The sequence below is a fragment of the Scylla paramamosain genome, chromosome 43 (genome assembly GCF_035594125.1).
Source record: "Scylla paramamosain isolate STU-SP2022 chromosome 43, ASM3559412v1, whole genome shotgun sequence".
In the NCBI taxonomy this organism is placed as follows: domain Eukaryota; kingdom Metazoa; phylum Arthropoda; class Malacostraca; order Decapoda; family Portunidae; genus Scylla; species Scylla paramamosain.
Genome location: NC_087193.1, coordinates 6,091,006 through 6,107,183, shown reverse-complemented (window position 1 = coordinate 6,107,183; position 16,178 = coordinate 6,091,006). Strand labels below are relative to the sequence as shown.

General features: G+C 42.2%; 1 protein-coding gene across 1 annotated transcript in view; it reads left to right on the top strand.

Moving 5' to 3' along the window:
* The first annotated feature begins 2,072 nt into the window (after window positions 1-2,072).
* The window catches only part of LOC135093725 (alpha-2-macroglobulin-like), a 36,699-nt gene continuing 22,593 nt past the window's right edge, over window positions 2,073-16,178 (top strand). The window contains exon 1 of the mRNA XM_063993265.1: window positions 2,073-2,279. Within this exon, the coding sequence (XP_063849335.1) occupies window positions 2,209-2,279 (71 nt within the window). The 5' untranslated portion in view covers window positions 2,073-2,208. The remainder of the gene's footprint in view (window positions 2,280-16,178) is intronic.

Genomic DNA, 16,178 nt, shown 5'->3' with positions numbered 1-16,178 from the left:
TGAGAAAAAAAAAAAAAAAACAGGCGGAGACGACTTAGAACACTTAACTTCACAGATATATGAAGTTTCCAGTTTAGATTATAAGTAAAGGACAGGCCGAGGATGTTCAGTGTAGAAGAGGGGGACAGTTGAGTGTCACTGAAGAAACGAGAATAGTTATCTGTTAGGTTGTGTCGAGTTGATAGATGGAGGAATTGGGTTTCTGAGGCATTTGACAATACTGAGTTTGCTCTGCCCCAATCATGTGGCTTCCCTGCATGAACTGTTTACTTCCTGAAGGGTTGGACGTCTACGAAAAGACATGGAAAAGTGCAGGGTGGTATCATCAGCGTGGGAGTGAATAGGACAAGAAGTTTGGTTCAGAAGATCATTGATAAATAGTAGGCAGAGAGTGGGTGACAGGACAGAACCTTGAGGAACACCATTGTTAATAGATTTAAAAGAACAGTGAGCGTCTACCAAAGCAGCAATAGAACGGTCAGAAAGGAAACTTGAGATAAAATAACAGAGAGAAAGATAAAAGCAGTAGGAGGGTAGTTTGGATATCAGACTCTATCAAAAGTTTTTGATATGTCTAAGGCAACAGCAAAAGTTTCACCAAAATCTCCAAAAGAGGATGACCAAGACTCAGTAAGTAGAGCCAGATCACCAGTAGAGCAGCCTTGACGGAACCCATACTGGCGATCAGATAGAAGATTGTGAAGTGCTGAGGAGAGATTCAAAAACTTTAGATAGGCAGGAAATTAAAGCAATAGGACAATAGTTCGAGGGATTAGAACGATCAGCCTTTTTAGGAACAGGCTAAATGTAGGTAAACTTCCAGCAAGAGGAAAAGGTAGATGTTGACAGAGTTGAAAGAGCTTGACTAGGCAAGGTGCAAGCAAGGAGGCGCGGTTTCGGAGAACAACGGGAGGGACACCATCAGGTCCATAAGCCTTCTGAAGGTTTAAGCCAGCGAGGCATGGAAAACATTATTACGAAGGATTTTAATGGGTAGCATGAAGTAGTCAGAGGGTGGAGGAGAGGGAGGAACAAGCCCTGAATCATCTAAGGTAGAATTTTTGGCAAAGGTTTGAGCAAAGAGTTCAGCTTTAGAAATAGATGAGATGGCGGTGGTACCATCAGGATGAAATAAAGGAGAAAGAAACAAAATTATTGGAGATGTTTTTGGCTAGATGCCAGAAGTCACGAGGGGAGTTGGATCTTGAAAGATTTTGACATTCTATTAATGAAGGAGTTTTTGGCTAGTTGAAGAACAGACTTGGCACGGTTCCGGCCAGAAATATAAAGGTTATGAGATTCTGGTGATGGAAGGCTCAAGTAGCTTTTGTGCGCCACCTCTCTATCATGTGTAGCACGAGAACAGACCTGTGTCAAACCAAGGTTTGGAAGTTTTATGAGTTATGCTTTCAGCACAGAGAGGAGTCTCTGACACGGAAGCAGTAGTTATTCCAAGGAAACTCAGCATAGCAGTGAGGGAAAGTAGCAAGTCTCTCTCTCTCTCTCTCTCTCTCTCTCTCTCTCTCTCTCTCTCTCTCTCTCTCTCTCTCTCTCTCTCTCTCTCTCTTACGCTGCCCCTTAACAAAAGTAGGTCATAAAAGCAGTTTAGTTAAGTAATTATAAGTTTACCTGAAAGAGGAGATCCATTATTACGCTTATTGATGTGTGTGTGTGTGTGTGTGTGTGTGTGTGTGTGTGTGCAGTACTAATCTCTCATATCAATAAATACTAAACCAACCACGCCCATGGAAACGACACACACACACACACACACACACACACACACACTACATATCCCACCACCACCTAACAGGAAAGATACCCATACCGAAAAAAAAAGAAAAAACAAACAAACAAACAAACAAGAAAACAAACACAAATCACAACAAACACAAAACAACACTCTTACTAATCACACACACACACACACACACACACACACACACACACACCAAGACGTAACCTTGAGCACCATACGAAAGCCCCCAGTTCCAGAAACACCCCTTGGACACCACCACCACCACCACCACCACCACCACCTAGACGCATGCGCTGAAGAGTTTCAATGGATCCCCGAGTCACCCTTCCCTTGGCTCGGCTTGTTCTCGTTTCTCGTCACTCGCCGGCCAGACTCGCTTCTGGCTGCACGTGGGCACCTCCCGCTCACCTGCCGCTCACCTGCCGTGCTTGTGCTGTCCTGTCTTAACCATGGCAGGCTCCTACTGTGTCCTGCTGGCTGCCTCCCTCCTCCTGCTCCTCACCACGCCTCATGTTCAAGGGTGAGTGTTTATCTTATTTTTGAGTTTGATTTTCTTTTTTTTTTTTTTTTTTTGTGTGTGTGTTTGTGTCCTGAGTTTTTCTGGGGTGTTCTTATTAGTGTGGTGTGTTTTTGTGGTGTTTGTTTGATACGTTCGTGTTTTTTGTTAAGGGTCACGGTGGTGTTTTTGTTAAGGGTCACGTGTGTGTGTGTGTGTGTGTGTGTGTGTGTGTGTGTGTGTGTCAATGGTTTTAGTTTGGTTTGCTCGCCTAGGAATGTGCGTGTTGTCAAGGCGCACGTGAATGAGTGAGTGAGTGTGTTTGCTTGTGTGTGTATGAGTTTGTGCGTGTCTCTCTGGAATGCCAGCGACTGTAGCTTGACTGACGCGAAGTTCCTTGTGTATAATGAAAGCGAAGCCAGGTTTTAATACGCACATGTCACGATACTACGAATGACAAGGCTTATTTTCAAGGGTGTCATCGTTATTATTATTATTATTATTATCATCATTTTTTACTAAGACGATCTAATGCAACGTAATTTTCCTTACATTATACAATCATTTACAATTTTACTCAATCCTGACTTGCTTGTTTTCACTTTCTCGCATTTTTAGCTCAAGTTCGCTGTGTGTGTGTGTGTGTGTGTGTGTGTGTGTGTGTGTGTGTGTGTCTGTCCATTCCTTAATTGCGGCGTCTGTAGGCGGGGATTGTGTTGTTTGTTGAAGTGTGTTGCTTGGGGAAAATTGTTTGCTTTTGTGTTCCAGGAGGAGATGAATCGTAAGTGTTTGTGTTGCTAAGAAGAAGAGTGTCGGTGTTTGTTGATGTGTTGCGAAGTGTAGAAGGGGTGATAAGTGTTGTGTATAGAGGAACCTTGTAATGGGAGTGTTTGTGGGGGGATGATTGCTGTGTTGCTCTGCGGGGAGGGGAACAGAGGAGGAGAGAGGGAAAAGAAGTACCTGTGCTGTGTTGACATGTATTGAAAGGAAGGAAAAGAATATGTGTGTTGTGTAGTTGTATAGTGGCTGTTGCAGGGCGGAGTGTGCAGGTGTTGAAATTGACGAATGTATTATAGAAGTCAGATATAGAGACGAACCAATGACAGTGAGACATAAAGCACCACACGTTTAGCACGCAGGCAACTTAGAGATGATCTTTTTAACACATGCAGGGAGGAGAGTGAACATGTGTGGTGATGTTAAAGAGAGTTAGAGAATGAATGATAGGCAGACTGAGTGAAAGATCCAACAACCTTAATAGCTACTTCCAGCAACACAATTTTAGCACACAATCTACTTAGAAGTGATAATTTAAAACACTACTTGCAGGGAGGAAAGTTTAAACAAGAGTAAAGAGACAATAAACATAATCAGTAAACTTCACACTCAAGGCACCATAACCTTAACACAATATACGTACTTAAGTCATCTATTCAACACATCCTTTCACCAACAACAGAAAATGGGAGGCAGAAGATAAGAGAGCTCCTGGTTACGGCAATATTGCGTAAAATGAAGCAAAAAAGTAAGTGAAAACGATCAACGATAAAATTTCCGGCAGCGGGGGCGAAAAATGCTTCACTGTTTCGAAACGCTCCATATAGAGATTCGAATGAGCGACCGCACCCGTATTTTTTGTATGTCCGTCCGTCCGTCTTTACGCCAGTGTCTTGCAGGTGAATGTCGTATGTGTTGCAGCATTGCCTCTTGTTCGCCGCGTGTTGCATGCTGTGTTGCGCCAGTGTTGCGTTATTTTGAGAAAGAAGACTAGAGTAGGTTACGATGGACACAGACAGACAGACAGACAGACAGACAGACAGGCGGGCAGGTAGATGAGTGGACAGACGGAGGGATGAAAAAATACAGGTGGATAGACAAAGGGATAAATTAAGACAGGCGGATGAATTAATAGTAGAGACACAATAATGAATGGATAGACAGATATAGAAAAAAAATGGATACACACAAACAGAACGAGAAATGGACACAGATACACAAAGAGAAGTAGAGAGACAGACTGATACAGAAATAGGAATGGATAAGATAGATATATTGACAGACAGACAGACAGGTACGTAGCTTATCGACCATAATCTGCTATAAATTGATGAAAAAAGAGCAAAAAAAAAAAAATAATAATAATAAGTTATTCACTCACAGGAAGAGTGTCATCGAGCACACACACACACACACACACACACACACACACACACACACACACACACACACACACACACACAAAAGCATACACGGTCTAGAAGGACTTGCGTATATATAACCCCCCCCCCGTACACAACCCCCCCTCGTATCATTTTATTACCCCTTGTCGTAACTTGCGGCGGATAACAGTGTTTAGCTACGCCGGATGCACGCAACTGGCGCCGCTGACCCACATCACCTGCGTAATAGGGACAGGTGAGCCGCGGGAGGTAGGCAGGCCACACTGGCTTTACAAGGGCGCAGTTCACGATAATCAATGGCAAAAGTATAATGGCTGCCAGGGAGGGAGAGGGAGAGGGATGGGGATGGGAAGAAACGTGGAGAGCAAGGGAAGGGAGGGAGAAGGGTGGAGGGAAGGGAGAAAGGGGAGGGGGCGAAGAGAGGGAAGGGAGAAAGGGGGAGGGAAGAAAGGGAAGGAAGGGAGAAAGGGGGAGGGAAGAAAGGGAAGGAAGGGAGAAAGGGGGAGGGAAGGAAGGGAGAGAGAAAGGTGGAGGGAAGGAAAAGACGAATGGGAAGGAAGGAGAGAGAGAGAGGAAGGAAGGAAATTACACAAGAAAATTAATGAAAACGAAAGAAAAGAGAAGATAGACAAAGGCTGAGGGAAAAGAGAAGAGAAGGGAAGCGAAGGAAAGGTGAAAGAGATAGAGAACGGGTAAGGGAAGGAGGGAGAAGGAAAAAGAAGCGTAGGGAAGGAGAGAAGGAAGGAAAGAATAAGCAAGGAAATGATGAGAGGAGGACGAGAGAAACTAGCTAAACAAATGCTTCACAAAACTTTCAAAATCCACAAGAGAAGGTGAACGTTCCCTTGTCACAGATGTTACGCTAAACCTACCCACGAAAATGACGAGAACACAAAGGATAAGAGAAAGCAAGACCGTCATGACCTTACCAGGCTGTTTGGATTACACAAGACTGCCTATTAGGAGACGCAGCGAAGAATCCAAACATTTCTCTGATATTATATTTTTACTGGAATCGCCTGGAGTAGATGGGCAGACAGGCTGACAGGTGAGAGGTTAGGTTTAATTCAGTTTAGGTTACCGAGACAGGCTGGCCCTTGGGGAACTGGAAATTGCAGGTAAATAAAAGCACAAGATTGGCTACAAAAACAATCTTAAATTCCTACACTTCGGCAGAGACTATACCATTATCAGAGCGTGTGAGAGCTTTATATATATGCGTATATATACAAATAAAAACAGGGATTAAAAAAAAAAACATTCAAAAGGTATAAAGAGGGTAGGCTGACTGGGTGTTTTGTCCACAGCTTCTTGATAATGGCAGAGTCTGTGCTGAAGCGATGGAATTAAAGATGGTTTATATAGTCACGCTGGTGCTTTTATTAATCTGGTTTAGGTTACGTTAGGTCGGGTCAGGACAGGTTAGGTTAGATTAGGATAGGTTAGGTCAGGTTAGATTAGATCAGGATAGGTTAGGTTACAGTTAGGTTAGATTAGGATAGGTAGGGTTATGTTAGGTTAAGTTAGGTTAGGTTAGGTTAAGTTACGTTAGGTTAAGTTATTTTAGGTTAAGTTATGTTAGGTTAGGTTAAGTTAGGTTAAGATTACTATGTTGGATTGAATTAGATCAGTTAATTAGGTCAGACTATATTAGGTTAGATTAGATTGTTAGATTAGAATATATTTGTCTTGAGTAGTTTAGATTAAGTTGCATTAGATTTCAGTTATATCACATTACGCAAACTTGTATCAGGATGTCACGGTGAGTTAGGCTCAGACCAAGTTACGCCATAAGTCACGGATACCTGTGCAATAGAACCACATTAACAACACAACTGCTCAAGGACACACTAAGCACTAAGCACACAAAGCCGGTACGTACAAAACACGCACATTTCCGCTGTTTTCCCGTTCCGCCCACACACACACACACACACACACACACACACACACACACACACACACACACACACACACACATATCAACCCCGTCAAAGTACTGAGTTCACCCTGCACAGTGACCACCCCCCTGTACCCAATCACCCGCAAGAGCTAGTTGTCCTTGCGTGATCTGAGTGTATCGATCGAACAACACTCGCTCCTCGGGGTTACCTGTGGGAGTCGTTAAGGTGAGCTGCTTACCTGTCACTAATTAGGTTGGAAGGTAGGGGGTTTAACGAGGGGTGAGAGGGAAAGGAAGATTATGAATGGGATATTAGTGAAGCAAGCTGAAAAAGGGAAAAAAAAATAAAGGTAATAAGATTGAAAAAATATGCAAATGAAAGGGAACAGCAAATGAAACTGAAAATATGAAAAACAAACTGAAAATAAGCAAAATAAAACAAAAAAATAAGTAAAGCAAAACAAAAAAAAAAACGCAAAACCAAATGAAAAATACGCAAAACAAATTGAAGAATAAGAAAAAAAAACTGAAAAATAAACAAAAACAAATAAGCAAAACAAACTGAAAAATACAAAAAAAAACAATAAAATAAACAAAGTAAATTAAAATAGCACGCAAAACAAGCAAAAATACGCGAAACAAACTGAAAAAAATACGGAAAACAAACAAATATGCAAAACAAAAATAAATAAACAAAACAAAAATATACAAGTATCAAACTGAAAGCAATAAAAACAAAACAATAACCAGGAAAAAAAAATCAATGAACGAAGTCGAAAGTTATTGAAAAATGCGCAATAAACAACTAATAAAAGGCAAGAACGAATGAATGAAGAGAAAAAAGCAGTATGGGTAATCTGAGCGGCCGGACCAGGTGTATATTTCGAGTCAATGGTAACTGAAGGCCAAGGAGAGATTAAAAGTGAGACTGAAAGACGCTAAGGTTCTCACGTGTCTCGGGTTCAACGTAATCACCTTCTTATTCTTTGCCACAGAACTCCTTGACTTGAATCCACCTTGATTTTGCCTCACTATGACTTTATCGTAACTTTTTATTTTACATTTCGTTACCTAGACTTCTCGTTAACTCCATCATTTCACCTCGCCACTCTTAACTTAATGATTTCACCGTAACTTCTTGGATTAACAAAATTAACTTTAATATGACGTCAATGTAACGTAACTTCAATGTAACGTAACTTCAATGTAACGTAACTTCAATGTAACGTAACATCACTTTAACCTTGCCTTGATTAACGTCTTGCCTTATCTTGCATTCACCTTGCCTACCTTAACTTCGTAATTAGACTATAACATCATCCTAATTTCATCTTAACTTCATATTAACTACAGACCTTTACTCGTCAACTCCAGCCATCCACTCCCTTCCCACACACTGCTTCCCTCATCAATTCCTGCCTGGCTTTACATAACTCCCCACGCGCTCACCAAGTCTCGGCAAACACGCCCTGAACACCGCGACACACCATCCTTGCTGACTCTATTGTTTTTGTCCCAAGTTTGCCCTCCGGCTCAGGTGTCTGGTTACCTGGCGGACCGAGGCCACACAGCACCCAGGGTTCGTATCCATTAGCCTCGTAAAGTCATTAGGGGCGTTACTTGTGCGCATTTCGAAAGGCTTTGTTCTCTCGCTGGTGTTCAAAAATGATCGAGTTTCTCATGAATAGTCTTTTTTTCCCCAGTCATGGCGTGGAGTCGTTGCCAAACTATCAAAAGCATCGTGAAAGTAATGACAAGTATGCAAGGCGTGATGGCTTCTTGCAGCTTCCCTGACTTATTTTCTTGTGTTCTTATGTTCTTGGTACTTTATATTACTAAGGTGCCGTGCCTTGGAAGACGTAACAAGGCAAACCACTCTAAGCTCTCTCGTCCATCGCCCTTGTTCACCCCATTAACCTGCATTACAGATGTAGAATCGTTAAATTATTACTGGAGTCCTGACAGTACCCTTGAATATCCAATCACATTCGACTATATCCTCTTAAAAGATGTACAACTTAACTATCACACCTACAGACTTGCACTACACCTTGTTAAAGGACGCAATTCGTTAAACTATCAGATAATGGAACTATCGCACCGTTGAACTTCCATTACACACTGTTAGAAGACGCAAAATCGTTAGACTATCACACCCATAAACGCACCGAGTCCCGTTATGACACAGACTCGCTTAACCATCGCAAATCATGAAAGCACACTTGGCCATTCACTTCCTTGTTAAGAAAAAAAAAATGCGAGGTTAAGAAACGCTTATAGGAAAATCTCTCCCTTCGTACCCCTCTTTTTTTTTTTTTTACTAACCCCTTTTTTTTTTTTTTCTACTAACCTGAAATTTTCCCTCCCGGCATTGAAATTCTCTCACCCTCCTCACTCTTGTTGTTGTTGTACTAAACTGAAAATTTCTCTCCCTGTACTGAAATTCTCACCCTTTTTTTTGTTGCTGTTGTTGTACTAATCTGAAATTCAATCTCCCTATTTTTTTTTCTTTTTATCGCTGGTCAGACACGTGAGCTAAGCTAAAATTTTCTCTTTACCTTTTTTTTTTTTTTATGCCAGTGGTCAGACACGTGTGGCAGACTGGCTCCCCACACTACTCAAGGTGAAACAGATGTGGGAAATTTATCTCCCCACAAAATAGATACCTCGCCCTTCGCTGGAAAGGTCAGACACGTGTACCAAACTGGTCTGGCAACTTGAGGTGAAACGCACTGCAGGGCACTGATCTCCGGCTGAAATACTGCCATCATCTCTGTTTACTACACTGACATGAAGATACTAAACTGGTCACTGGAAATGTGGTGTATTACTTAACGTGGGGTAACCAAACTTGATGGAAAACTTAAATCAACTGACGTAAAAATAAACTTAAATGGATGGATAAAAAAAATATATATATATATATATATATATATATATATATATATATATATATATATATATATATATATATATATATATATATATATATATATATATATATATATATATATATATAAACTTGAATTAACTGACAAAGAAAAGAGGGAAACTTAAATCAACTGACATGAAAAAAATAATAATAAACTGACAAAAGCAGAAAAACTTCAGATAAATGACGTGAAAAAAAAACAAAGAAAACTTAAATCAAATAAGAAAAAAGAAACATAAATAACGAAAAAAAAACTGAGCAAAATTCAAATCATTTAACTGACTAAAAGAAAACGAAAAACCTAGACTTAAAAAAAAAAAGAAGAAAGAAAAAAATCAGGAAAATATTCTTGAGCACAGCAGAACGCCAAGCAGAGAGTGGAAGGTCATCTGTCTTAGAGGAAAACTGGAAACAAGTAAACCGGTTAGACGATCAAGGGAAACCACAACTTGCAGTGACTCGAAAACCAGTCAAATGATGAGCTTTACTCCAACACCAACTTTGCACTGCTTCCCTCCACTTGTTCTCTCTTCAGCAACACTTGGTGAGATTTGTGGAGGCCGTGACTGAAGGGGAGACTACGTGACTGAAGGGGAGACTACAATTGTAATCATCCACTAGGCTCCATAACGCTCCTGGTGCTGTCTACTGCCAATTTCCCCCTTGCCAGATTAATATCCTTGATTCGAGTGCTTCTTTCTTGCCGAGGTATTGCAGCCACGGTGTAGAGGCGGAACTCGGCACAAAGAGAAGAGTTAATTGATTCCCTCCCTTCATCTCCTTGTCGTGCGCGTGACTGACTTGTCTCCAACGCTCGAGGGAAAATAAAGGTTCCTGGGAATGTACGAAATGCTGAGAATACCTAAAGATTTGTCCTGTAAATTTTAAAAAAGACTCACTAAAATGTACGAAGTTATGCAAATGTGAGAAATTCCTGTAAAATTCCAAAAATTAGTCTAAATAACATTACACTGAGCTAAATATGAGGAAAACCATAACAACCACAAGAATTACAACCCAAATCCACGCACAAAAACACGCACAACATCCAACACAATCAAGAAACACCACGTAAACAACACAACAGGTAAAACTGAGGCAACGGAGCACGGAACGAGACCATAACACAACACAACACAACACACACAACATTACAGACCATCCGCGCCAAGAAAGCAACACGAGGGAGTATTATCAACCACAACACCGCACCACAACACACACCACATCATCTCGCCGCGACAAGCCTTCATTGCGCCGCCGTGTTGTGTAACCCTGGGCTCGGTGTAATGGTGTTCCGCCCCTTGGACCAGCGGACGCATGGCCAACCTGTCTGGTGATAGCATCGTTGTTATTAGCCTGCCAGCCACAACACTTACACTGAGGAGGAGGGAAGGGGAAGCGGGGGAGGACGAGGGAAGGGGAAGAGATGTAGGAAACCTGAAAGAAGAGAAGGAACAGAAAAGTCGAGGGATGTGGATGAGGAGGAGGGGAAGAGCAATGAAAGAAAGAAGTGAGGGAGGAGTAAGAGACAGGAAGACTGGAAGAGAAGGTATATTACGAGGGTTCTGGAACAAGGATAGGGGAGAAAGGAGAAGGGATGAAAGGAAGAAGGAAGATAGTGAGTAAATGAGGAAGTGAGCAGTCGAAGGAAGGAAGGAATGGAAGAACAGGAGATAACAGAAGCAGGAGCATGGAGCAGGGGTGAAGGGTGAAGGAGGAGGAAGAGAGTGAGTAAGGGGTAAAGGAGGAGAAGTCTTGCAGGTAAAGTGTTGTATGAGGAAGGTGTTCATCTTGGGCAGGCTCCAGGTTACGTTATTCTTGATTCTTATGTTGCCTACGTGCTGAACTGGCGGCCTGGAGCGGGAGGGTTCCGGAGAGACGCGTTTACTGGGAGTTCTTGTTGTCTTGTTTACTGTCCGCAATAGTGGTTTGGCTAGGGTGGCTTGGAATAAATTGGCAGCCGTTTTTGTCTTGCGTTAGTTGTCTGGAATGGTCTGGCGGCTGTTTGTGTTACCTCCTGTTTTAACTTCCTGGAATAGTTTTCTGGGAATGGCCAGGGATAGATGAGCAGCGCTTTGAATTCATGCATCTTATATTGACCGCCTGGAATAGTGCTGCTGGAATGGACAGAAATAGATGAGCAGGACAGGAATAGATGAGTAGCAGTTTGAGTTATCTTCTTCATCAACTGCCTGGAATAGTTACTGGAATGGCCTTTGATGGAGTGAATAATTGCATAGCGCAGTGAAAGAGTTAAACATACCGATTCCTAATATTACTGACTGGTACTGGATATCTGAATGTACAGTCGCGGCCAGAAGTCTTGTCACCTGATGCTCTCCTTTCCACTGTGCTTAGCGTGTTCCTTCAGCCTCGCGTCCTCTGATTCTGGGACCCATTACTTCGGATTCTGTAGGGTGACAGGAAGCTCACCGGACTTAGGTTGAGACGACACGATTAAATTAATGGAAAAGAAAACGGGAGGTCTACAAACTTTTGGCCTTGAGTGTACGTGGGATGTGTTCTGTACGGCCTAACTGGAACTGGTTTGGTTTGCCGTCATGGAACAGAAGGGCAAGGCGTGGATGCGTGGAGGAGGTTGGGAGAGGCCATGTTCTTGAGTAAATTATAGTGCAAATGATGACTGACTGACTGTTCCCTCCGTGCTTGCTGCTTGCTTCTTACCTCTTCACCCGTGTACCTGTTGACTGCTTGCTGTTGTTGTTGTTGTTGTTGTTTTGTCAAGTGTTTGTTTCCTGTTTAGTCATGTGTTGTTGTTGTTTTTTTTGTTTTTTGTTCTTGTTCGTTAGTGTTGCTTGTTGTTGTTGTTGTTGTTTTTTTGTTCTTGTTCGTTAGTGTTGCTTGTTGTTGTTGTTGTTGTTTTGTTAAGTGTTTGTTTCCTGTTTAGTCATGTGTTGCTGCTTTTTTTTTGTTTTTGTTCGTTAGTGTTGGTTTTTGTTATTGTTTTTGTTCTCTAGTGTTGCTGTTTGTTTTCTCTTTTTATTCTTTTATTGTTTTTATTCGAGTTAGTGATTTTGTTGCCGTTTTTTGCTCCAGTGTTGCTATTTTTTTGTTTTTCGCTCTTGTGTTGCTGTTTTCTGTATATTGTTGTTAGCGGTGCCTTGTGTTGCTGATGTTGTATTTTTGTTCCTTGTTCCTGTAGTTTTTTTTTATTTATTTTCGCTCGTTTGTGTTCATCTTGATTTTTTTCCGCTATTTTGTGTTGCTATTTTCTTCTGTGTATTGTTGTTGGTGGTGCCTTGTGTTGCCTCTTCCCTGTCCTCAAGTGACTAGCGCTGTACAACCCCATGTCTATATTTGCATGATCTACCCTTATAATTTTCCAAGTCCCATGCATACTTCATCCTAATTACCGTGTTCCAGTTAATGATATTCCTTCTCTCCTCCTCTTCTCTCCCTTCCTCCCTTGTTCCTTCCTTAGTTCTTGCATTCCTTCTCCCCACCCCTCTGTTTCTTTTCTCCTGTTCCTTTCCATCCTTCATTCCTTTTTTAGTCTCTCCATCTCTTTTCTTCATTCTTCCTTTATTCCTTCGATTTCTCTGCTCTTTCCTTCCTTTATTCCTTTCTTAGTGTCTCCATCTTTTCTCTCCATTCCTCCACTATTTCTTCTGTCCCTCTGTTCCGATGTTTATCCTTTTCATCCTTCTCTCTTCCTCTCAGTCCCTCCTTTTCTTCGTCTCTATCTTCCCTCTCATCTTTCCTATTCTTTCTCTTCTACACCACTTCCTTCATTCCTCCTCTCCATCTCTTTTAATCCTTGTCCCTCCTTCTCTCCATTCCTCCTCCACTACCTCTTCACCATCACCCATAAATCTTCCCCTCCTCCTCCTCCTCCTCCTCTCCTTCTCTTCCTCCCTCCTTCTCCTGGCAAGTGTTTTACAAAGCCCCCGGAAGGAATGCAAATTATCCCTAACGAGCAAATATCTTCCTCCTCCTCCTCCTCCTCCTCCTCCTCCTCGTATCTTATTGTTTGCAAGCGGATCCTTTCTTTCCCTTCATTCGGCATTACTTTCTACGTGAAACCAAATGTGTAATGTAACAATTGATGGGAAGGGGAGGGGGGGGGGCAGTAAGAGGAGTGAGTGTTAATGGGAACGAGAGAGGTAGAGAGGAGGAAGAGGAGAGAGGAGGAGAGACGGAAGGAGGGAGAGGAATGAGATGAGACTGAAAGGAAGATGCGAGAGGAGAGATAGGGTGAAAAGTGAGGAGAGGAATGACTGAAGAAGGAAAGATGCAAGAGGAGAGATAGAAGTGAAAGATGAAGAAAGGAGACAGGAGGAAAGATGAGGTAAAGGAGAGACAAAGAAGGAAGATGCAAGAGGAAGGACAGAAAGAGGGGAGATGCGAGGGGAGAGAGAGATAAGAAATGGACAGAGAAGGAGAGATGCACGAGGACAGCAGAGGAGAGAGAGAGAGAGATAAGAAATGGACAGAGAAGGAGAGATGCACGAGGACAGCAGAGAGAGAGAGAGAGAGAGAGAGAGAGAGAGAGAGAAGGTAGGAGGAGAGGAAGGCGAGGCGGTGGTCACGTGATGTTCGTTTTGTTTATTTGCTACACTAGTCAGGGTAGGTTAGGGTAGGATAGGTTAAGTTAGGTTGGGATAGGTTAGGTTGGGTTAGGTTAGGGTAGGATAGGATAGGATAGGTTAAGTTAGGTTGGGTTAGGTTAAGTTAGGTTAGGATAGGTTGTTAGGTTGGGTTAGGTTAGTTAAGCTTCCATTAATATAGAAAGTTTTGTAATATTAATATAAAAAGCTTTACTCTTTCAAAATGGCAAATTATTCTTTCTCCTTCTCTGCCTTCCCTTCCTCTTACTCCACCTTCTCCTCCTCGCATTCTTCCACACAACCTTATCACAAAAAGGGCCAACAAGTCTGATGCTTTGTTCTTCTGTATTGTTCTTGTGTTCTCTCCCTCCCTGTCTCCCTCCTCCATGCCTCAAGTTAACGTCTAGCCTCCTCGTTCCTTCACCTCTCCCTCCTCCTGCCCTCACCTCCCTCTCACCTCGGCATTCCTTCCTCAATCTTCCACACGTTCATCGCTCTGCGCACACACACACACACACACACACACGCATACTCCACCTTGCTTCTCTTGAAAACGCTGAACATTGCGAAATTGACTTAAAGAAAACAAAAAACGAAAGAAACAAAAAAAAAAAAATACTATCCCAGAGTAAGAAATGAGAAAATACATGCTGTGTCTCCCTCTTCTCGTTTTCTTTGCCTAGTTAGCGGTGGACTGAACGACTCAACTGTTTCCATGACTCAGGCGAAACGAAACTGACGAAAAAGAGTTGATAAACTATGTAGGGTGCAAATGTAGTGGGTACAATTACGAATGAGCACTGGATGGGGAAACTTGAGTGGAAAGAAGGTTGACAGGTATGAAAGACTTTGTAAGGTATGTAATTACGAGTGAGTGGCTGTTTAGGTGAGTAACTGGCTGTCTGAATAACTGGTTGTCTGGTTGGCTAATTGAGTGGCTGTCTGTCTGGCTAATTGAATAACTGGCTGGCTGACTGGCTGAATGAATGAATGACTGACTGGCTGGCTCATTGACTGGCTGGCTGACTGACAAACTGACTGGCTGGGTGGCTGACAAACAAACTGACTGGGTGGCCGACTAGATGACTGCATGATGATGAGGTGATTGAGTGAGTGTGTGGCCAGAGTCAGGTTAAAAATGCCTTGAGTGTTGTGGCGAACATAATCAGCCAATCTAATCAATAATGCTATGACACCAATACACATGATTCTCTCTCTCTCTCTCTCTCTCTCGTGTACATATAGCTTTGCACACGCCATCCTGTGACTCAGTAATGGATTGTTGCTTAATGACTGCGTGTGTGTGTGTGGGGGGGGAGGGGGGACTGAATAACACATCGCTACACATTCCCTGACGCCACATTCCTTTCTCCTCCACACATCCTTCCACCGCTTCCTTCACATGCTCCTTCCCCCTTCTTCCTTCAAAATCATCGTTCTTCTTTTCATATCTTCTTTCTTTCGTATCCTATTTTCCTCTTTCATATCCTTTCCTCTTCCTTCATATTCTTTCTTCCTTCTTTCACACTTTTCCTCCCTTCCTTCTTCCTTCACCCATTTCCTTCCTCTCTCCTTCATTTACCTATTCTTTCCTTCTTTCCTCGTCCCTTTTATCATATCTTCCTTCACTCCTTCCATCATATCCTCCCAGCATGCCTCTCCTCCTCTTTCCTTCATCTCCTTCATCTCTATAACCATTTTCTCCTCCTCCCTCCTTCTCTCTCCCACTCTAATCTTCCTTAACTTCTCCCTTAACTTCCCATGTCGTTTTTTATTTCCTCTTCTACTCCCTCTCATTCCTCTCTCTCTCTGTTCCCTTCCATCCCTCTCACCTCCTCCATTCTGTCCCTCTCCCAATGTCGCCTCTCTGTCACAGTCCTTTGGGTTTAATTTTTCCTGAGTTACCTTTTCTGGCTTCGCTTCTTGCATTTATTGGCGTTTTAAATTTATTCCTCACCATCATTATTTTTTTGCATTTGTTCTGTCTCCGTGTCTCCGTCTCTCTCTCTCTCTCTCTCTCTCTCTCTCTCTCTCTCTCTCTCTCTGTTTATCTTTGCCTCTTCAGTTTCTTTTACGTGTATTGTTTTTCGTGTCTTGCTTTCGTATTTTTATCACTTTATCAGTATTTTTCTTAGTTTTGTGTATTTCGTTTCCTCTATTCTATCTTCTAATATGCTATTTTTTTTTTTTTTTGTATTTTCTATCATTTCTTTCTTTATCAGATTTCCTCAGTTCTTTCTTTCCATCTACTAACTGTGTTGCTACTGTGTTTCTTCTCTTCTTTCCATTTTATCTCATTTCCTTCTTTATCAACCTTTCTTCAGTTCTTTCCTTCCA